The sequence below is a fragment of the Triplophysa rosa genome, linkage group LG19, assembly GCF_024868665.1.
Source record: "Triplophysa rosa linkage group LG19, Trosa_1v2, whole genome shotgun sequence".
Classification (NCBI taxonomy): Eukaryota; Metazoa; Chordata; class Actinopteri; order Cypriniformes; family Nemacheilidae; genus Triplophysa; species Triplophysa rosa.
The window spans coordinates 6,457,090-6,480,289 of NC_079908.1; the positions used below are offsets into that span (position 1 = coordinate 6,457,090).

The 23,200-nt window shown below is 36.6% G+C and overlaps 1 protein-coding gene across 4 annotated transcripts in view; it reads right to left on the bottom strand.

Moving 5' to 3' along the window:
- sgcd (sarcoglycan, delta (dystrophin-associated glycoprotein)) overlaps positions 1-23,200 on the bottom strand; it is a 196,014-nt gene that overhangs the window by 14,575 nt on the left and 158,239 nt on the right. For all 4 annotated transcript variants that reach the window (XM_057360575.1, XM_057360574.1, XM_057360572.1 and 1 more), the window contains exon 6: positions 5,572-5,644. In XM_057360575.1, the coding sequence (XP_057216558.1) occupies positions 5,572-5,644 (73 nt within the window). The remainder of the gene's footprint in view (positions 1-5,571; positions 5,645-23,200) is intronic.

The following is a 23,200-nucleotide window of genomic DNA, read 5'->3' on the forward strand; positions in this document are numbered from 1 at the left end:
CACATGTGTCATTTTCACAAACCTTTGATGGCCTCTGGAATATTTACTTCTATATGAACGAACAATACAACTTGCGCCCCCTACTGTATAAATGTGAAAACACAAAGGTGCAAAAAATCGTCAATGGTTGGAAAAACGTTGTGTCATTAATGACAGAAAATCGCAATGATGGGGAAAAATGTAATATATATGTGACCCTGGACAACAAAACCTGTCTTATGGGTCAATTATTCGAAATTGAGATTTTTACATAATCTGAAAGCTGAATAAATAAACTTTCTATAGATATATGAGTTGTTAGAATAGGACAATATCTGGCTGAGATACAACCGTTTAAAACTCAGGAATCTGAGAGCGCAAAAAAATCAAAATATTGAGAAAATTGCCTTTGAAGTTGTTAATCAGGGGCACTGTGGCAGACCATCCACTCACAAAGATAAAGTTTTTATATATTTAAGGTAGGAAATTTACAAAATATCTTCATGGAACATGATCTTTACTTAATATCCTCATGATTTTTGGCATAAAAGAAAAATCGATAATTTTGACCCACACAATGTATTTTTGTCTTTTACTAAAAATGTTCCTGTGCTACTTAAGACTGGTTTTGTGATCCAGGGTTACATATTTGTAATAATACTGTTTAAACTACAAAACAGAAGCAATGACCGAAAATCGCAATTATGGGGAAAGATGTAATATATATTTGTACAAATACTGTTTAAACTACAAAATAAAAACAGAAGCAATATCAGTACTATATAGCGGTCTTGAATTTGTAAAAGTCTAGTATAGCTTTTAATAGAAACTTCCTTGAGTTACAACACAATTGCAAGTACATTCATTTTTAAAAGCGACAAAGTAAATACATTGACATCATAATCTTCCTAAATAAAAATGTATGTATATTTTTATGGAACAAAGCAATGCTTAGCTTGAAGGATCAATGTTGAGATTTTAGTGACATCAAGTGGTGCGGTTGCGAATTGCAACCAATGACTCATTTAACCCCTCCCCTTCGAAGCACTATGTGGCTGACACAGGACTAAGATGTCGTCACGTTTTCACTTCTTTGCTGAAGGAGATAACATATTTATGAAACACGCTCTGTAGAGCAGCTTGTCCTTTTAGGGCTACTGTAGAAACAACATGGTGAATTCCATGTGTATGTAGATAGAAATAGCTCAAACTAAGGTAATAAAAACACAACACTTCAAAATGTAAAGTCTTTATACACCTCTGAAAACACCGTTATGTATATTATATTGCATTTCTGTCAAAAGATCCTCCAAAAAATTACACACTGGTCCTTTAACAACAATGCTTATAGAAATGATGCTTCTTTGTCAGTGACTATGGAAATTGGTCAGAATGTGCTTCTATCAAAACTAACTAGAGCACCTCGTACCAAAACACACAAAACAGGGTAGAGAGACATGAAAACAGATGCCTTCAGCAATTTTCAGCAGCGTAACTCATTTTCTCACATTTTGCTTTTCACTTTTACTTACGATTATTTTCCAGCTCGCCATTGGCTAAGCCTATTATTCTCAGTCCGTTTATTCGTCTGTAATGAAAGGACCCAAGGCCCACTGTGACCTAAGCAAGCCGCACAGCATCCACCCAATTACTCCCGTAAATACGGGCCAAAACGGGACAAAGCGAGACAGGGCCAGAGTCTATTCAGCTTGGATTGGAGCAATGACCAGGGGGTCACGACCTGCGGCGGCCACAACCGACGCAAAGCTTCTGATAACACCGGCCCTTTAAGCTGCGAAACTAGAATGGACATGACTGAAAAGATAAGAGATACCACAGAAGCTCTCTTGTTAAATTACATGCACACTATAAAATTGTACTTTACGGCCTATTATCTCACTGAATGCCTCTTTCTCTGTTTCTTCTCACCGTCTTTCCTTCTTTTATGGACTGCAGATTTTTCACTGCGTTAAGTCAATCTGCACCTGCCACAGTCCAGCGTCTCAAACCTGTAATAATTTCTTCTTTTTGCCTCATGCGAAAGGTAGCGAATAAAAAGCCGTGAAACCCGCAATGACAGCGTAGCATCACAAGGACAGAAATGCTGCGTGCCAAATACTGCAGCAGCTGAAGTCCAAATTGTTACCTGCCAAGCCGGCTAATGAAAAAAGATTGAATTTTACTTCTGCATGAATGGTACAGTGTGCGTATGCAAAATACTATAAAGACAAAAGGTCAAAATGTTACATTCGACATCTATTTGCACGGAACAGAGGCTGGAATGTATGAAAAACGCAATGTCTGAGGAAAAAAGCTAGTCGAATGAATCAACCATCAGTCAAAATAAATACAATGGCAGTTGACAGGGGTCTCATTACTCAATGAAGTTGTCATATTTTCATTCTCATATTTAAATAAAGGAAATAACATCCTATTGGACGAACTACGGTTTCTGACCAATTCCTTGCCATTTAAGGACATTGCTAACCTTAAAACCTCTGCAAACTACAAGAAATCTCTCCAAAAGCTTGACTTCCAAAGACATAGCAAACCAAAAGGAATGCATTTATCCCATGCAATGTAACTGCTTCAAAAACTGTTTCAGAAACATATTATAAGATCGAAAAAACGAATCAAAAACATGTTCTCCTAGACTAAGTTAATACACAGGCAGCCCTCCGGTGTTCAGTAGTTCGCCCTCATTTTGATTGATTGCTGTCAATGCGTCGTCCTTGTTCGTCACAGAAAGCTTAATAAGCCACAACACATGTCACTTATGTCTGTGCTGGTGACCTCACTTATGTTTGCTCCATCAGCAGAACAGACAGGAACGAGGCGGTAATGCGTGTGCGCGGATTCTTCTGGAGGAGCGAGTTCCCCCACAGGCCATTTATTGCTCATTATTTTCTGCTAAATGTGCATTCCCTGCCATATCTGACCCACTATCTAACATTCTCCTCTTCGTGTTCGCCTCCTGCTTGGGGTATTGGCGTTGCGCTTCACATGTTTGTTTTAGTTAATGAGAATCTACTGTAATTAGATTTTGATGAGCATCCGTGCATCGATCAGCGCAGGAAGAGTGCCCGCGCGACAGAGGGAGGTGCCAACTGCACGCGCATTGATCTTTTGTCCGCACGCATGCGACGACGCTCGGATCTGGCGCTCGTCTTAATGAACCGTTTTAGCGCTGATGAAAACGTACTTTACAACAGCAGCGTTTTTTCTGAACGGTCCTCAAATGCTACATAGAGAGCAGGGGCATATTTTGTTGCGACATTTAAAGCAGACAAAGGAAGAAAATAACACTTGAATTGCGTGTAATTGCTCTAAGCTTTCAGAACAAACGCAGAGAGTGATTATTCTCTCGAGAGATTTCGTAATGAGTGCTGTGATCTTTGAAAAGCGGCACGCCAGGGCAGGTCGAGTTTTATCCGGAACGTTATTACAGAAGGATGACATGGGTCTAATGTATAACTCTTATCATTTTCCACCATAACGCAGACCAATAAAAACGGTGAAGCAATGTATCTGATTGTATTCCACAAGCCAGCAATAATAGAGAACATTCGTCTGTATTTAGACAGTGAGGCGACGGCTCCTGATAGCCTCTCAAGGAACATCAACTGTATTCAAAGCATTTATTAGCCTGTAAAAGAATGGCTCGCAGCGAAATGTCAATTTCCTCCTCCTGTTGTTCCAAACTCTTGCCGTTACTGTTTTTTTCCAGTGAAACACAAAATTAGAAAAGTAGCCATTGCCATACAAATAGTACCAAAAGACAGAAAAAGTCAGGTGACTCAAGATAGCCAAATTGCATCAACGTTTATAAAAAGGCATGTTCACCCAAATATAAAAGTTATGTCATTTGCTCATTATAATGTCATTTAAAACTACATGAATATTTCTTTTGTAGAACACAAACAAAGATATTTTGAGAAATGTCTTAGTGGTTTTGTGTCCATATAATGGAAGTTAATAGGTTCGACAAAAGAATGTCCAAGCTTTTAGATGTCATCAAAAATATTAAAATTTTACGCACAGAGGTCTTGAGGGCGAGTAAATATTGACAGAATTAATTTTTTTGGTGAACTAACCCTTTAAATGTCGATCTGTTGCTTCGGAACACATTATTTTATTTATATCTTTATGGAGTTTGACAGCACAAGGGTCACCAAACATTGTCATTGTATTTGAAAAACAAATGTTTTACAAACATAACAGCCTGGCTTTTGGGTAAGAATGGGTAAATATTGACCCAGTTTTCATTTGTGGGTGAAATATTCCTACTAAAATTACAAGGCAGTGGCATCATCATTGTACTACGAGTACTACGTCGATCAAAGGCTGGAATACACTTCAAGACATTTGCTCAGATTTTGCCCAGATTTTCAGTCTGGACTTGATGAAGAAAGTCTGCGCTATTCTGCAGTTTTACATTTAGTCATTTAGCAGAAGCTTTTATCCAAAGCGATATTATCGCGTAGTGTGTGATGACCTGTTTTTCTCTGCAAACTTTCAAAAAGTCTGCAAGTGTGTGATGTCTAGTTTAAAAAAATCTGTTCAGATTTGAAAAGTCCAGCCTTAAAGAGACAGTTCACCCAAAAATAAAAATACTGTCATTTACTCACCCTCTTGTCATTTCAAACCTGTCTTACTTTCTTCCTTCCGCAGAACACAAGATATTTTTAAAAAATGTTGGTAAACGAACAACGTTGGTACGCATTAACTTGCATTGGTTTTGTGTTCATACAATGGACGTCAATGGGTTTCAATGTTGTTTGGTTACCAACGTTCTTCAAAATATCTTCTATTGTGTTCTGCAGAAGAAAGTCATACAGGTTTGGAATGACAAGAGGGCAAATAAATGATAACAGAATTTTTATTTTTGGGTGAATAAGGCCTTTAATACTACAAGTAGAAATGACACAGACACAAATAGAACTGTCACCACAACTTTCTATACAAAGCAACCATAAGCTATATAGTACTTCTTTAATAAGCAGAGTTTAAAATGTTTCCGATTTTCTCTCCCCATTTGGATGTTTCCTCAATGCCTCGTGACTGTCATTACAACTGTAAGCGATGCATTTAAAAAGCGGAAATCCAAATCGTACCCACCCTTCTCCTCCGCCGTTGGAAACATCTTAGAGAGGTACTCTATAATCTGCTGTCAGCCGCAAGCAAGTGGTAAGAAAAACTAAATTTAGGCATAACTGGAGTTTGCACAAATGTCATGCTTTATTCCCCCTCCTTTTATAGCTCCAGACAGAGGCACGTGCCGCGCTAGCTGGAGAGAAATCCTTTTTTTTCAGGCAATCTTTGATCATTACGCTCCATGTGGGAAATTGTAATCGACATGCAATCATCTCCCAATGCAGCGCGCTAGCACGCTGCTGAATGCGACATCTTCTGCAGCTGTACTGTAGTTAAGAGGTTGGTGTTAATGATTTGGATAATGCTAGAAGATGAACAGTGTATTTCAAAAACATACTTTATGAAAAATAAAACATTTGATTTGGCTGTAATTTGGAACATTATGTTCTCCATCAGTTTTAGAATTTCATTTACTGCTTTGACAGTCAATGATCTTACCGTAACTCTTTGAAAGGCTCGGCCCTCACGTGCGGAGTCTCCACCGAGCTGCTGAACACGGCCCCCTCGGCTCCTGTAAGCACAAAGTAAAACACAAAATGACATCAGTCGTCCTCCATACGAATCAGCCGTCCACATGCTGAAATCAATGAGCATAGTCTCTGAAGCTACAGTATTGATCCATATGGTCTGGCTCTGTCCCTGTGGACATGACCTGAAGTCCAGTCACCGAAACCTTTCAGGCTCTGCTAAAGCAACTGCAGCGAGCGCCACGGGTTGCGACCTCAGATCTGATCAATAGTCTTGAGTGAGGATTTTGGACGTGCCGCTTGGAATACACAGTGCTAATTGAACCCAACTGCAATGGAGTGGAGAAACACCCAATACAAGCGACAGGCGCATTAAAACTTTTTAACACCAAAATTTAGGACCTTTAACTGCCCAGCATGGCACGGGTGCTGTAGGAGTGTATGCACAGCTCAAATGTTTCCTATAGAGATGCTCTCAAATTACGAGTGCCAAACGGCTACCAGGTCTGTCTCAGAGGGGAAGGAAGCCAGGTTTAAGGGTTGCTCCAGGTGGCGTAAGATCTGTCGCCCACATATGGTTTGTGTGAAGAGTGTGAAGCTGAAGATGGCTTTATTCCAAGTCTCCAGGAGGGCCTGAGGAGGGTGCGAAACGGGGCTACCCGCTGCTAGTGTTTCTTTCAATAAGCAGTCTGTCCTCGACTGAGCACGCTTCACCTCAGGCGACTGAAAACAGATCGGGGGGACAAATATGATTCGTGGAAGCTTGCGGGATGCTTGAGGGGGCTCCTGCTGTAATGCACATCCACACAGGCTTTTAGCCGACATGGGTACACTGTAACATATGAAACGTATAAGAGATGAATTCTGGAAAGGTGTTTAGTCAATTTGATGAATTCTGGAAAGGTGTTTAGCAGTGTTGGGTAAGTTACTATCAAAAAGTAATTAATTACTAGATACTAATTAAATATTCAAAAGTGTAATTAGATTACTGTAAAAATTACTCTATCCAAAAAGTATTTAGTTACTTATTACTAATTACTTTCTATATCCTATATCAACCTTGATTAGTTAAGTGATTCAAGGATAGACATGAAAAAGCTCTTTTAATTCATTCAAATAAATAATATTAAACTACATAAAGTAGTATTATTAACTGACCAAAGTATTACAAATGTGAGAATTATACATTAAAGCACAGATTTTAAAGTTAGACTTTGAATTTAGCTGTCAATTCCACTATTGCACACACATATATTACAAAAAGTATTTAGTTTAATTACATCAAACGTAACTAATTAAATTACAGAAAAAATAAGAGTAATCCCTTACTTTACTTTTTCAAGGGAAAAGTAATTAAATTACAGTAACTAATTACTTAGTAACTAGTTACACCCAACACTGGTGTTTAGTCAATTTGATGAATTATGGAAAGGTGTTTAGTCAATTTGACCTCAGAAACAAACATTCAAAAAATGATTTTGGAATTTTGTTAGTTTTGCTTGATAAATATTGTGCTGTATAACACATTTGTATTGGTTTCTTGTTCAAACACAATTGCAATGCGTAATATTGATATAAATAGTTGAGTCTTTGATATAACGTAAATGTTTCTTTTTGTTCTTTTTTCTAAGAGCTTGTAACTGCAGGTATGTCAAGATTCATGAGCATTTTTTAAATATTCTTGTACTTCCTGCCAGCACCATGTATTACGCGTGGTAAAAGAAGAATCCACTCAACACAAATCAATTATTTTAATTTTAATTATTTTATTTTTAATTGTATCTTAATTTTATATATCATAGGATAGCTATGGGTTTGATTTTTGGGAATGTACAGTATACGTAAATCACTTTACAAAATGTATTGGTCCAAAGCACTTCCAGTTTCAGGTTTTAAAATATATTTGTTTAACATTTTTAATTCTGTTATTAATGTTCTGTTGATAGTATTTTATTCAAATGTTTGTGTAGTGTTAAAAAACTGAAACAGGGAGTTCTTCTAGACCAGTGCTGTTTACGTCTTCCGAAGTGGTCTATAGCTATGGAGCGATTTTAGTCTCATTAATTATTCACACATAAAACACGATGTACACTTGCGTAGCCAGTTTCACAGGCATAAAACCTAATTCACGTGCACAAATTATATATGTACATTCACAGAAAACAATTCACGTGCGTAAAATAAAATTATATTCTCATAAAATATGATTCACAAACACTTAATACAATTCACAGACGTACAACTGTGCACAAATATTTCGAAAGTTTAAAATGTACAAGTTTATCATTGAATGTGAATGTGCAAATCATCACTCACGTGTGAATCGCCCTGGATTTATGTGTGTGTATTTTGAGACTCTCTTGGCAGCGCTGTCCCTCCCACTTGAGTTGTCATCCTGTTTAGCCAATCAGATTCAACCTTACCCAATCATAATCGTGGAGAGCATAGAACTCAAGGAGCACTAGTGTTAGCACGAAAGGCTTGTTTGTACAGCTTAGCAAATCTACTCTCTGAGCTGTGATGCTGTATTAAAACATAATACAGCCACGCAATAAATCTGTTTATATTAACTTATTTTGTAGAAAAAAAGTATGAAATAGTGAGTGAACATGACCACTTAAAACTACACAACCAGCAGTCACTTCCACTGAACTGCAAAAATCCGTCTGGGTAACAAACTGTGCCTGATAGATGAGATGTGTTCATGTTTGTATGTCCATACAATGTATGTTTTAAATGAACAAGGGGAAACAAGGACAATAAATGAATAGTTCTTTGAAACATTGTTTTGTATGGGCGCATAGATTTGTAGCTAGCCGCCTTTTGGAAAATATCTTGCTTAAGGGGGCTGAAAAATCACTAAATTGGCAACACAGGAAGTAAGTCAAACTGCGCAAAAGGTGCGCAGAGCCGTTTTCCTTGAGTCCTGTGCTCTCCGCGTTTGTGATTGGTTGAATGGTAAGGTTGAATCTGATTAGCTAAAGAGTATGACAACCCACGTGGGAGGGGTTGCGCTGCCAGGAGAGTCTCAAAAAACACACACACACACACACACACACACATCCAAGGCGATTCACACGTGATAAACGTGTTCACATAACACGATAAACGTGTACATTTTAAACTTCGAAATATTTGTGTTTGCGAAACGTACTTTATGAGAAAATATGCACATGATTTGCTTTTTGTAAATGTATATTTATACTTGCACTTAAATTAGGTTTTATTCATGTGAAACTGTTTACGCGTGTGTGTATCTTGTTTTACATGTGAATAATTAATGAGACTAAAATCGCTCCATATATAGCTTGAAGACATTGTCACATAAATTTATTTTAATCCATAATTTACTCACCACCATGCCATCTTAAGTGTATATGACTTGCTAGAAAACTACACGTATAATGGCGGCACGTTGGCTTCATGTATCTCAAGGACAAATCTCATTGGTTCTAGCGTGAATTGACATAGAGTATGAGAAGCCAGTATGCTGCCGTTACATGTGTAGTTTTCTCATCTATACACTAAAATATTATTTGTTTTTTGGGGGTTTTCTGGTTACCCTAAAATTTTGAGTTAATTTAACTTAAAAAATATTAGTTAACTCAATGAATTTGATGCAAACAAATATTTTTAAGTTTAAATAACTTTTATTAATAAACATTTGTTTACAGTGTAAACGTTTAAAATCTAACGTGATCTATCTTGGCTAAATACCTCAAAATTGTATTTGTTTTTACTCACAAACATAAAAGTTTTGTGTTTTTTTACTTGTACAGCTGCTTTGATACAGTTCAGATTGTAAAAAGTGCTATATAAAAATAAACTTGACTTGACGTATTCCTTCACTTCGCTTCATTTATTAACCCCCTGGAGTCATATGGATTAGTTTTATAATGGATAAATACGCTTTTTGGAGCTTCAAAAACAGGGGCACTTTCCATTACCAAGCTGCAAAGAGCCATCTTTCAAAATTAATCAAATTGTGTCCGGCTGAAGAAAGAAAGTCATACACCTAAGGTGGCATGAGGATGGGTAAATTATAGATTAAAACTCATTCTGGACGAATGAACTATTTCTTTAAAGGGGTGATTTAACGCTGTTTCATGCATTCTGACTTCTTTACAATGTTAAACGTGTTGTCTTCACATGCTTAACATGGTCAACTTGTCAAAAAACGAGTTGGACGTATTACGTAGTATTTCTGTGCTCGATACACTTATATACAAGCTTTGTATAGGTTTCAGAAAGTTTTTTAGAACACAAAAAAACGTTACGTTACAGCTTTTCTTAGTCCCTTATTGGCCAATTCTCCTGGAAAAGCACGCCCATGGCAAGGCAAAAGAAATAGCCGAAAGAAATAGTCAGCTCAAGCATCAACCGACGAATGATAGGAATACCCGCTACCATCAAGATTGGCTGCGCTGTGGGCCTGCAGCTGCAGCTCGCTACTTTTGCGATAGTGAGAGAAGTTGAGGTGTGTTTGTTTGTTCAAGGCATTTCAATGATGTATGTTATATAAACGGTAGATATAACGCTGGATTTGGAGATCTTTGAACCTGATAGATGGAGCGGTCCCAGCACTTAAAGATGCCGGACATGAACCGCACGCGGTAAGTGAAACTCTGTCATATGTCTGTGTTTTGTTTTCAATCGATGCGTACATGCATAATGTAAACAATACGAACTTATAGTGAATCAAAACAGTTATGCAGGGATAATTTGATGATGTATTGTGTGCTCGTGATTTAGTTCCTCTAAATATTTTATAAATGTGATGAAACTAAATACTCTTCGAAGATACGAAGTATGCAATAACACTCTATAGGTACTCAAGATTAATATGAGATTGGCAGAAACTGCGGACCTTTAAATATCCGATAATGCATAAAAATATCCCAGAAAACACTTGATTTTCTTTATGAAGCTACAGTACAGCTCTGTTACGCAGCAGTAACACTGCCAGCATGAAAGCACAACATGTTTAATATGCACAACATGGCCCTGCTGTCACAGTTTATGTGCTACAGACTCGGAACGTATGAACAGGCCTAATGCTAGACAATTTAAGTAAATATGTGTGTAAAGGGCTATATCATCAAAAGTAAATATATACATTAAAATGCCATGTGCCTACAGCGGATAACTTCTGCTTTTGTGGTAGTAGAGGAAGCAGAATGGGCTACATATAAGATCAGATACTGATCTCTCCTGTGGCGTGTTGGGTGGGCTTTTTCATGGAGAATGGCTGAAGGGGAGCCGTGGATGATTCCCTCAAGGTCAGAACTCACTGCATGGCACGGCTAGAGAGCGTCCATGCCTGGAGGCCTAGAGACTTGTCAAGAATGAAAACTTAAATCTGTCTTTTTATTATATGTGAAAATAATACTCTTATTCAAAATGAAATAGGCATCCTTCTCTGGCAATAACATAGATTATTGTGGCAGCTTTAGAGGACAACACTGTGTAAATATATGGCATTTATGAATGGCAAGTAGATTATGGAAAGATCAATGACCGCCTGCACTGTAAAAAATGACACAGCTATTTACTTAAAAAAATTAAGGTAACAGTATTACACAAAATATTTTTAAGTACTTTAAAGCATATTTTTAACGCAATATTCCACAAATAAATCAAATAAAATTACATGATAAACTTTAAAAAATCAAGAAGAAATACTAATTTGAGCATTGGAGATAACTTCTTGATCTTTTTTAACTTCAGTTTAACATTTATTATTGTTTATAACATATATGATGTACAAGTAAGCTGAGAGTTGACTCAGTACTGACATTAGCAGCATCACTGTTCACTGTGTGAAAAAACAAACAGCTTGCGCTCTCCCACAACCTAAGCACAAGCACCACTCTTCTGAAAGATGGTAACCACGAAACTCAGAAATACAAACAGAATATCTTCTAAATCTTAAAGACAACTGAACAATAAACACTATCAAGTCTTTCATTTTATTCTAAAGCACATAAAGTAGCACTTTTTCACAAAAATGACTCTCCTAATGCTGTCGCATGCAGAGCATGCTGGGAACTCTAAATGCACTGCTCGGTTAGGGAAATTAACTTAAATAATTCATGTAGTTCCACCACAAAATAATTAAATAAAGATACTTTATCCAATTTTAAGTGGGTTGAACATGATAAATTTAAGTTGAATTCACTCAATTATTTGTGCATTTAGAATTCCAAGATATTTCTATCATTTTAACTTAAATTTTGGTTAAAAAAACAAGGACACAATTGTATTAAGTCAAGTTTACTCAATTAATTTCATGAAATCTACTATGACACAGAATCATTTTTACAGTGTGTGGATTAACTTTAAGAATTTAAGTTTTGTTTACACAGACATGCTCGCTATCGGCTTCTCTTGAAGTCATACAGAGAAATATAAAACAACAGCAGGGAAATTTATAGCCATTCAAGTTTGCACTTCAAATGTCTTCAAAAGGTTTTATTCTTAATGATTTTCAGCTTGTATTTCAGTCGAAATAATATTGAAAGATTAATTTACTAGAGAATCAAAACTGTAAAAGATATTAAAAGTGTGATTTTAAACAATGAACATCTTGACCGTAAGTGTCACTTTTCTTGCGGTTTATATTGTTTTACTAATTTAAGTATTCATTGCTAACATGCATCGCTAGCAGTGCGTTGCTAGTTGGTTGCTAGCGTCTACTGAGTGGTTGTAAGGTGGTTATTTACTACCACTGGTCATGTCTTGATAACATTTTGGACAACAGAAATGGCTTTTTTCACTCCTTCAAGCATATGGGGTTGTTTTGCTCATTTTGCATCTGCCAAATGTAACTGCAGTCATTTGGAAAAGTAGATGCTCTAAAAATCATTACCTCAACATATGGGCGACAGTAATAAGGATGCTTGAAATACATGACATTCAATGAGAGCTAGTTTACACAGCAATGGTGCATTTCTGTGAGTAATTTATAAGGAAAATCTCAACACTCCAATTAATGTTCACAGTACTGCATGCTCTATATATTTATTATACAAAACTAATGAAATCTATATACATAATATATAAGTACATCTACTGGCTGAGAGGAGAATGTTGATAATCTCCTGAGGGGTTTTACACCGAATGTTCATTATTTCAACATCTTGTTTTGTCTGCTCCATTATTCCCTCACTGTCTATACTGTAGGCAAATTAGCTGTAAACTTTAACAACATCAGCTCAATAAAGCTTAGCTTTAAAACCAACACTTTCAACGACTCGCACAAACTCCACATAATCGTGTGCTAATTCTTCAGAACAAACATGCAGCCACACAAAAATATGTTCATAAACAGATTGAGCGTCTGATCAATAAAGCTATTTGAGTTTCGGTTTAACTTCAACATGTTTTCCTGGCGAAAATGATTCCATTATTGTTTCTATTTCGATGCCCGTGACCCTCCTCTTTGCCTCAGTGTCACATCTGATCAATCCTGGAGTTATGGGCCAATGCTCAAGTGTTCTCGACGCCCATAAAGATTCCCTTAATGGATCTGTTCACTGGAGAAGAAGCCGCTGTAGAATCTGATCTGTGTTCTGGATGGTGCTTCTACAAGGATGCCTTGTGTAGTTGTGAATACTTCCGAATTTCTTTGCATGTCACTTAATACGTTGAAGATAATATGATGTGCAGGACCGTTCACACCAAGAATGATATCTATAGCGATAACTATGTTAGCATCCAAACCAACGGATTACAACCTTCTTCTTAGCTCACATGCTGCAGTTTCGCATTTTAAATGCGTGAGCCCTTTAAACTGTAATGGTTTCTGATTGGCTGTTATTGTTTTATCGTTCATCAACTGGGAAAAAAATCTGTATCAGTATGTGTTCCCTCTGTATTATTATCATTATACACTCAAAAAAAAGTGTAATTTTAACATGTTTTTGAAATGCGTTAAAAATGTACACAGAAAAGTTGGGTGTAAATAAACATGAAAAACGTGTAATTTTACTGTTTTTTACTGGAATTTTTTTCTGGTGCCCCACCCGACGGAATATTACTGTTTTTTTAACAGGTATTTTGTTAAAGGAGAAGTTCACTTCAAAATTTGCCCCCATTGACTGTTCATAGTAGGAATAAATATTACTATGGAAAGTGAATGGGGGCAAATTTTGTAGTGAACTACTCCTTTAAGTGTAATTGTGTTGTGGATTTGCCATTCTGTAACATTTTTAAAATTATCTTTTATAGTTCATCATTAGTTATCATTCATGCTTTCCTGTGGCTCAGTGGTTAGAGAACGGCACTAGCAATGCCAAGGTCATGGGTTTGATCCCAAGGGATTGCACATAGTCAGAAACAAAATGTATAATACAATGCAATGTAAGTCGCTTTGGGTAAAAGCATCTTGCCAAATGCGTAAATGTAAATGTCATGGTGTAAACAGATCTTAGGCCAGATATTCAAATTGTAAAAATTCCCCTCTAAGTAAATGTAGTTTTTCAAGTTTTAAAGGTACAATGTGTAGTTTTTTAAAGGATCTATTGACAGAAATGCAATATAATATACATAACTGTCTTCAGACCTTATAAAATGAAGCATTATGTTTTTATTACCTTAGAATGAGCTATTTCTATCTACATACACATACCCTTACATGGAATTCGCCATGTTGTTTCTACAAAATCCCGAAAGGGACAAACTTCTCTACAGAGTACGCTTCGCAAATACGTTATCTCCTTCGGCAAAGAAGCGAAAGCTTGATCAAATTTTAGTCAGGTATCAGCCACCGTAGTGTTTTGAAACGGAGGGGGGAAGTAAGCCGTTGGTTGCAATTCGCAACCTCACCACTAGATGCCGCTAAATTTCATACACTGGAACTTGAACAAAACCATTATCACAACAGCAGTATATGAGTACACATATACAGTGTGCTGACTGCTAAACCTCCAGCAATGATGAGTTTTTGATCATGGAATGATACTGCAGTACTGAAGCTTACAAGCACATAAGTTAAAAAGGAATGAGCATACATCCAGCCCAGAGGTGTAGTGCATTGATTGAGACAAACTTCACACTAATGCGAGTAAATTAGAGGGAGAGCTGCAGTCATGACTGTATAATACTCACAGCACAACGGCTTGTTACAGCTGATTAATAGAGACAACCACACACCATCCGTTAACAGCAATGCAGGAAACTGTGTCAGAGGAGAAACACTGCAGGTGGCCAAATTGCAACTATCTGTCTGCAGCCAATAGCATGTTGAACAAAGACAGTGGACAGTTTATTGTGGACGCTACCGCTGTGAGTTTCTGTAAAAGGCTATTGTTTTTTTTTTAATTAATTTCGTGTGATTTTTTTAGTGATATAGTGTATTTAGTTTGTTACTGCAATGGTTTTGTTAGTTGCAGTTTAGAATTTTTATTGTATTTAAAACTAACTTAATAATATCAATCATCAATCAATATTCATCATCCATTCTTTAAAATGTAACACTCATCTGCTTTGCTGTTTGTCAAAACAAACCATAACCACATGTTATGGTTTCTAAAAGTTCTAAATGTCTAGCTTCCTTTTTCAAAGCTTAGATGTCCAAATTCTTTTCAGGGGCACTGCATTTAAAGTGTGCTTATACCGATTTTAAATGGAAAGTTCTTGGCGTTACGTGGTAATTAGCATGTTCGTGATGTCATCACGCTGTACTTGCGTTTACTCTCGGAACTTGCTGTATTTTAATACAACTCAATGCCCAATAAAGCCGTTGTCGTTTATATTTATTTATATATTTAATGTTTCTGTTGTCAGACATAAAATAATAATTAAAGACAAATGTTTATGTTCATATGTCTAGTCAGTAACAATGACAGGTGATTGTAAACAGTGTTTTGTACTCACTCACGCACAAGTAAGTGTGTGTGTTTGGTCGTGAATGAGCTGCTTCTGCCGCTCACTAAACAGAGAAGACACCAAGAGAGACATTTTTCCACACACTGAAAGTTAAGGTTTATCCAAAAACACGCTTTTCTGAAGGTAAGAACTCTGTAAACACCGCACCACTGCGCGCCTTTGCGTGTTTGCACGCGACGTGGGGGTCTGTGACAGATGCTGCACCGCATGCACGTTTTCCAAAACGGACCAGGCATTGTAAGTAAGCTAATGAATGGGAAACACACGTCCCTTTGTGATCATGTTCAGGGCAGGGATAGTAGCCTACGCTTGACCTGATTTTGCCAAGTGGTTGATGTCCTCAGGACAACATATTTTGTTGACCTAAGGACAACATTTTTATAAATAAAACCCACACCAAACCCCAACCCTAACCATAACGTACCCCTAAAATCAGAGGGAAATGATAAGTGAAAGACAATTGTCTAAAAGGACCTAATCCTGGTTGGAAGATTAAACTAAAAATAAACTGTAAACTTATTTCTTTTACAGAAATATCCATCACTTTGTTCATCACTCTTGAAACGACCTGTACACAAATTAATCTAACCCTCCTATGTACATAACAACAGCAGTCTATTTATTTTGTGGTCCATACCGGTTGATCAGTATGTAAATTACAATATGAAACACGTATAATGTAATTTAGTGGCGGCAGGAGCTGCGCGCTGCCAGTTTGTGTACGGTCAAACAAAACAATGTGCACAGTTATCACGAACGCGAGTGCGCATTCAGGAAAATGTCGTGTTCGGCAAGACGAGGCGTGAGGCTTCTGTGGAGTGCGCGTGCAGTCAACCATGTGTTCGGCAAAGACACGGCGCGACGCGTCGGTTGAGTGCGCGTGCAGTCATGGAAACCGATGTGTCCGGCAGGTAAAGGTGCGGCATGTTTGTGGAGTGCGTGTTCACTGCAGTGGTGTAAAGTATTGGAGTAAATGTACTTAGTTACTTTACTTAAGTATCTTTTTGGCTACTTTGTAGTTGTACTGAGTATTAAAGATATTAGCAACTTTTACTCTCTACTTAACTACATTTTTGAACAAGTATATGTACTCTTTACTCCACTACATTTGTAATGACTAATGCAATTACACATTACATTTTGCATGACACCTATCTTATAATTAATATTGCCATTCACAGGGCAATGAAGGTACTACAATCTTGTGGATTTTGCCATAACTTACAAAAACTTGTCAACATGGCTTCTTTATATGAATATGAGTGCAGTATCAGGTAGAAGTCAATCGCTGGCGGTTTACACACGGTTAGCCCTTACCCGCTATTTCTACAGTAATATATTGGCAACACTGTTGCCAGCTAGTTACTGTAGGTCACACATCTACAAAAGCTCTTATTTTTAAAACTAACTCTTCCTAAATGTGCTCTAAACATGTTTGCTCAAAATTTGACCATATGGTGGGACTATTGCCATGAAGTGATGTAAACCAGTAAAAAGAATGTATAGTATTTCAATTTTCAAAAGTGGTCTCACACTATATAGACAAAATATTAACCTTAGAATGAGTCGGACACAGAGAAATGAACAATTCACATATGAATCTCAACAATGGTGACAATCAACTGAACAGCTTCATGCTGCAATGCATGCTGGGTACATAGTACAAAACTCATTCATGATTGTTTGTCACCATTGATGAGGTTTGTATGTCAAGTGTCTAACTGTGTCTCAATTGCAAAGAAAGATTTTCTGACAGAGATCTTTCCATTATAACATGTAATCACTTTACCAAACATATCTTAATAAATCTTAATGCTATATTATTATTATTTAATGATTGAATTCTTTCAGATGTATTTTCAGTTACTAAGCAAACATAAAGTTGTGGTTCCTGTAAAGTCCCTTTCAGTGTTATTGTATAAGTGTACATTTTAAAGCTACAAGAAAGTCAAAGAGTCCAACCAAAGCAAACACTGATCGCCATAATGGTGACTTAAAACATAATTGAACCACTATGAACTAGAGTTAAATCTCAATAAGATCTTACACAGATGACAGAAATAAAGTGAAAGTGGTGTCTGTAATATGTGAAGATGTTATTGATGTTTGTGTTTAATTCTCCTCTGGTGAAATCTTGACAGATTTATTGTGTTCATCTGTTATTTACACTTGTTCATCTAAGACTGTGTGACTTAAGTGCGTTAATAGATTCTTTAATAATGTATCTTCAAACAGCCATTGCAGTAGTTTACTGTAAAACACCTACAGTAACTAGCTGGCAACAGTGTTGCCAATGTATTACTGTAGAAATGGCAGGTAAGGGCTAACAGTGTATGTGAAATGAGGACATGACTGCAGCTGGCGATGAGGCCCAAACCAGCATGTCCAGTGCAAAAAGGCTTTGACTTTTTAATTCTACTTAACATTATTTTATTTATCTGTTATATTGAAGAGACCTTTTTGAAGGACTTTGGTTTACTTATGAGCACTTGAGCTTAAATGAGACTTAGGGTGTTTGTAATGACGTAGGTTATGGTGTCGACCATGATTTGTTGCAATTTTGAGGTGTTCAGTCTTATTATGATTTAAGAAAATAAATGCGATTGCTCACCTCACAAATCAACTGTTTCTAGTTTTTCACTGATGTGTCTCTTAAGTGTTGAGGACTAGTGCTGCTTTGAGCCTACATTCAGTATGAGTAAAATACTCAAGTACTGTTAAAATCAGATACTCAAAGACTTTTACTCAAGTCGTTTTGAATTGGTGACTTGTAACTTGTAATGGAGTAATTTTCACTGCAAGGTATCTGTACTTTTACTTAAGTATGGTTTTCAGGTACTCTTTACACCTCTGGTGATTCACAGTCTTTGAAAACGATGTTTTCAGTGATTAAAGAATCACGTTTCTGTTTGGTCTGTGACATCCTTAATGGGAAACGGTCGCGCAAGGTTCCTCACAGCTTTTGGCCACGCCACGCCTCACACCAGAACCGTTTTTCGAAACGTATAAATTGCTCACGGTTCGAATTATTTAAAAAAAACAGACCCGGTTCTGGATAAGAACCGGTTCTTGGTTCCCAACCTTAATTATGAGTGATTCCAAGAAAATATAATGAATCAATATATGTGGTAGCCTACATCAAGACCTACATTTCTACATTTTATGCAGCAACGATACTTGAAATGTTTGTGGACTTATAGTTAGGTTTCATGTAACAAAACATGACTTGTAAGACACAGCACCAATATAGCACGCTATATGGTGTGAAAATCTGATCGTACGGGGCGACCAGAGACGTGAGTTTATATCATCGGTCTCTGAGGCGACGTGTGTGTGTACAGCGAAGTCCTAACCATAAATTACCTGCCGTTATAGACTCTTTATCATCCGCTTACTGTGGTCACCTGACAGAATTCCAATGGTCACTCAGCACAGCAAATTTCCCATTCAGCCATGATAAAACCATGAAATGTGGGGTCCATATTTCCTCTGTTAAGAAATCTCCTGTACCACATTTCACAGACTGTTAATCTCCATCGGCCCAACAAATACATTGAGATTGTGGCCCGCAGAGAAAGAGCGAACTAAATTTGTCTATAGATTCAATTAGCAGATGTAATTACAGGCCATGTTAAGTGATTTATATCACTATGATTGCAGCACCTCATTTTTAATCCTTTCTTATATTGCTTTGCTTTATAGAAACGATACAAATAGATATGTTATGAAAGCGAATTTTATTTCATAATGTTATTTTTATTTTAAGCATGTACAGCTGCGGAAAAAGTAAAGAGACCATTTAAAAATCTTCATTTAATTAGCATTTCTGTGTCTGTTGATTTTCAATAAAATCAAACCTCAGGAGAGACAAAGTCATCCAACAGCAATGTGGAAGACTGACAGCAAACTATGATAAAAATCAAGGTTATCACATAAAAAATTTAACTTTTCCTAAATACATTATACAAATACAAAATATTACTGTTGTCTTGCTTAAAAGTGAACATGAACTTGTTTTCTTTGCAGTATTTGAGGTCTGAAAAAGACCTTTTTTCTGTCGTTTCTCCAGTTTTCATTTTCTGCAAATAAATGCAAAAAAACCTGTCATTTTACCTGGACACATATTTATAGTAAATTTTAATTGAAATGATCTCTTCATTTTTTTCTGCGGCTGTATATCTAAAATTCATCTCATTGTCAAAAAGTAACTAAAATAACCTGAATTCCCCCGACTTATTCTCAATCTTTCCAGGGAGAAAAATGTCAAATTTTGAGGAGAATTCATAGCCATCTAAGGTTTAACCATGTATTCATTCCTACAATGCACATGATTTACTGCAAATAACACACTTTATTACAAAGGTGTAAAATCTTTCTTCAATCTCCTACCTGAATATGTTTTTTATATATAATGGACTGAATTTCTGCTCACTTTTTTATTGTCATATACAAATACTACCTAAACAGATGTTCATAATTTGCATAAAATAACCATTTACAATAACTTGCGCTTTTGTGTTCATTTCTACTCCCTGTAAATTTGTAATATCTGCACTTCTGACTGTCAAGAGGTGCATCATCCAATCCAGATGACATATAATTAAGTAGGAAAAAAAGATTTTTAAACCATTTTAAAGAATTATTATCATTATTATCAAATGTGGCATTTTCGAGAAAATAGCTGAAATGCTGCTGAGAGTCACTGGAATATAATTGAGGCTAATCAATGAGTGTTAATTACAATTAGAGCAAAGACCCCTACCGCTAATATCATTATCCCGCGGACCGCTGCTAACTGTGAACCAAAAAACCAAAAGCCCAATCCCACATGTTCCAAAAGTTTCCAAATCAGTTTTCTTATCACAGCTAAACATTGATCTATCTCCAGGTCTCCCCAGTTGTTTCCAGACTGATTACATTTTCTTTGCTCTAATGTTTTTAAAGTAAAAGGGGTTTCACCGGGGCTTGCCAGGGAACTTCAGACAAGTGACAAATCATGTTGTTTAGATCTATTGTGAAGTTTGGGTTTTGTCTGATTGACTGTATTTCTGTAATCAAGTGATACGGAGCCTGAAGATCCAACATGAATTACCCATAATTACTTGCAGGTGAAAGGCAGGTAGCAAAGATTGCAAGTTAGGGGGGGTGGAGGGGGTGTTACGTTGGGAAGCAATCATGACGCCTATTCCTTATCCATTTGGAAGGCTTCCCCACCACAGTGGGAAGTTTATCAGACATTTACAACCACCAATAACATTCATACATCTATCAATAGCAGTGAATCTCAGCAGTGTTTAACATTTAACTTGATTATTTATTATTCATCAGCTCTGATTGGGTGAGCCAACGATCACTGGGTCACGCCCCTCCTCTGATGTCACGGTATTGCTCCGTTGTGGTTAAATTAACTCTACTGTATACCTTGGCATTTCTGTACGGCTTTAGAAACCATAAAAGAATAGATTAAACAAGAAAAGGGAATAAATGAGCAGCAAGATTTGGGCATTCTTTAAAACCGTCTAGCATTTTAATGTAACATTGCCTAATTACGCATACATTATAAGACTCAATGCTTGACATTGCATCTCTTGGGAGTGACTTAGGTACCCAAGCGAATTGCTTCCGCTCTTTAACATCCGATTGTTAAAATTAATGAACAATAACAATCGGCTCACACAAATATAAAATCATCCAGGGCCAACATCAGCGGACATTGCGGTTCCACAGGTTTAGATATACAAATAACACTATTTCTGCATTACTGTAAAATATTTTCCCCTTATAAATATTCAGCATATTTGCCTGTTGTTTCATTGTTTTATTTCTCTCTTTGTTTGGTGAGGTTAAAGGTCAAGTGTATGAAATTTAGCTTGTATGTTTAGGGCTACTGTAGAAACAACATGGCGAACTCCATGTAAGCTGACCAGCGGTGTATGTAGATAGAAATAGCTCATTCTAAGGTAATCAAAACATAACGCTTCATTATGTAAGGTCTTTGTACACCTCTGAAGACATCGTTGTGTATATTATATTGCATTTCTGTCAATAGATCCTACAAAAAATTACACATTGGAATTACACACTGCTCCGGGTGTACGTGTGTTCACGACTTGCTGTGCGTGTGTTCACTACTCTCTGGATGGGTTAAATGCAGAGGTCACATTTCAATAGGTCAAATAGACAAATAGGTCACTTTCACTTATTTAAAGCATAAAAAAGACACTTCTACTGTAAAATTACTGAAAAACAATCAAGGTCTTTCCATTTACTGTAAAGGTTCGAGTCCACAGAGCTTGTATTGAAATACAGTAGAGAACATGAGCAAATGTTGCAGACTTTGTCCTAATTTGTTCTTAATGCACTTCCTGTGGAGCCAAGCAAAATAGTAGCTAAATTCGCAGCTAACCACCGCCCCCCGTGAGACCTTTCTGTCCTGTGCTTTATTCTTTAATATTTGAGCCGACATTGATGCTGTAGCAGACTCTCATCAGATGAAGCGCTGCTTATCTTTAAAGAGTTGCAAAACACTGTAATCGAATATCTTCAGTTGAAAATGATTCTTCTGTGAGCCGAGACAAGCACATGAAAGAAAAGTAAGGGAATGAAAGTTAAAGTTTTTCAGAATGAGTTCTTTAAGTCCTGTAAGTCTTCAAAGCAGGAATGTTTTATAAAAAACAATTTAGTTGTCATATGCATTTTTACGTATTTGTGCATATTTCTTCAATTGGATTTAAGTTGTATCAAAGCTGCATTTCATAGTAGAACTTCTTAACCTAATCCATGAGGATGGGTCCGACATTTTTGTTTAACAACTTTATTTTACTATATATTGTGCTGTCCAAAATTGCTATTATCTTCACAAATTATAAAGGGGTTTAGCTTTGATGTCCAAACACTGTTTTATGAAATAAATGGTGTAGCAACATTAATACAATTTGTGCAGTACAATTTACAACATGTAAAGCCCTACAAAGATCATACAAAGAGGTAGCTTTTCTCAAGTTCATGGCTGAACCTAGAAAAAAAGCCATTGAAAAGCACATGGTACAAATGTGTTAAGATCAATATGTTGATCTATTCTTTACCTCTGTACTGTATACACTCTTGTTTTTATTTCCTGTGCAATCTTTCCTGTAGATCTTGCTTCAGTGCAGAGAGAAAAAGTCGGACACAAAAAGCTAGACTTCAATTGAGATGTATCTGTGATGTTCTTAGGTAGTACCTGGTTTGTCACACGCTAAAGGCTAATTCACATTGATCCAACAAACACTGACATTCTAGTTTAGAGTGAATGAGTATGTTGGCATTTGTTGGATAGGTGTGAAATAGCCTTAACAGATTCCATCCTGTTTGATTATGTAAGGTTTGTGTTCTGTTTAAGTCTTTTGTTTTGAAGGTTGTTGTGTGTTATATTGTCACTTCCATTTGTAGTCCTGTCTATGGTTTTTGTAGTTCTTTCACTTTTACTGGCCTTATTCTTATCTAGTTGTTCCTTTTTTCAGTTGTGAAATATTCTAGTGTTCATTTTTTAGGAGAATAACTACAGAATAACAGGAATAACTACAGTGACGATTTTCACTATGACTTTCTAACGCTGGAACGTCCATTAAGAGGAACAGCTTTATGCTACGCTGCTTTAAAAACGCTACGAAAATACAGTTATTAACGTTAAAACAGCATAATTATACCAATTTTTTTGTGGCTTGGAATGA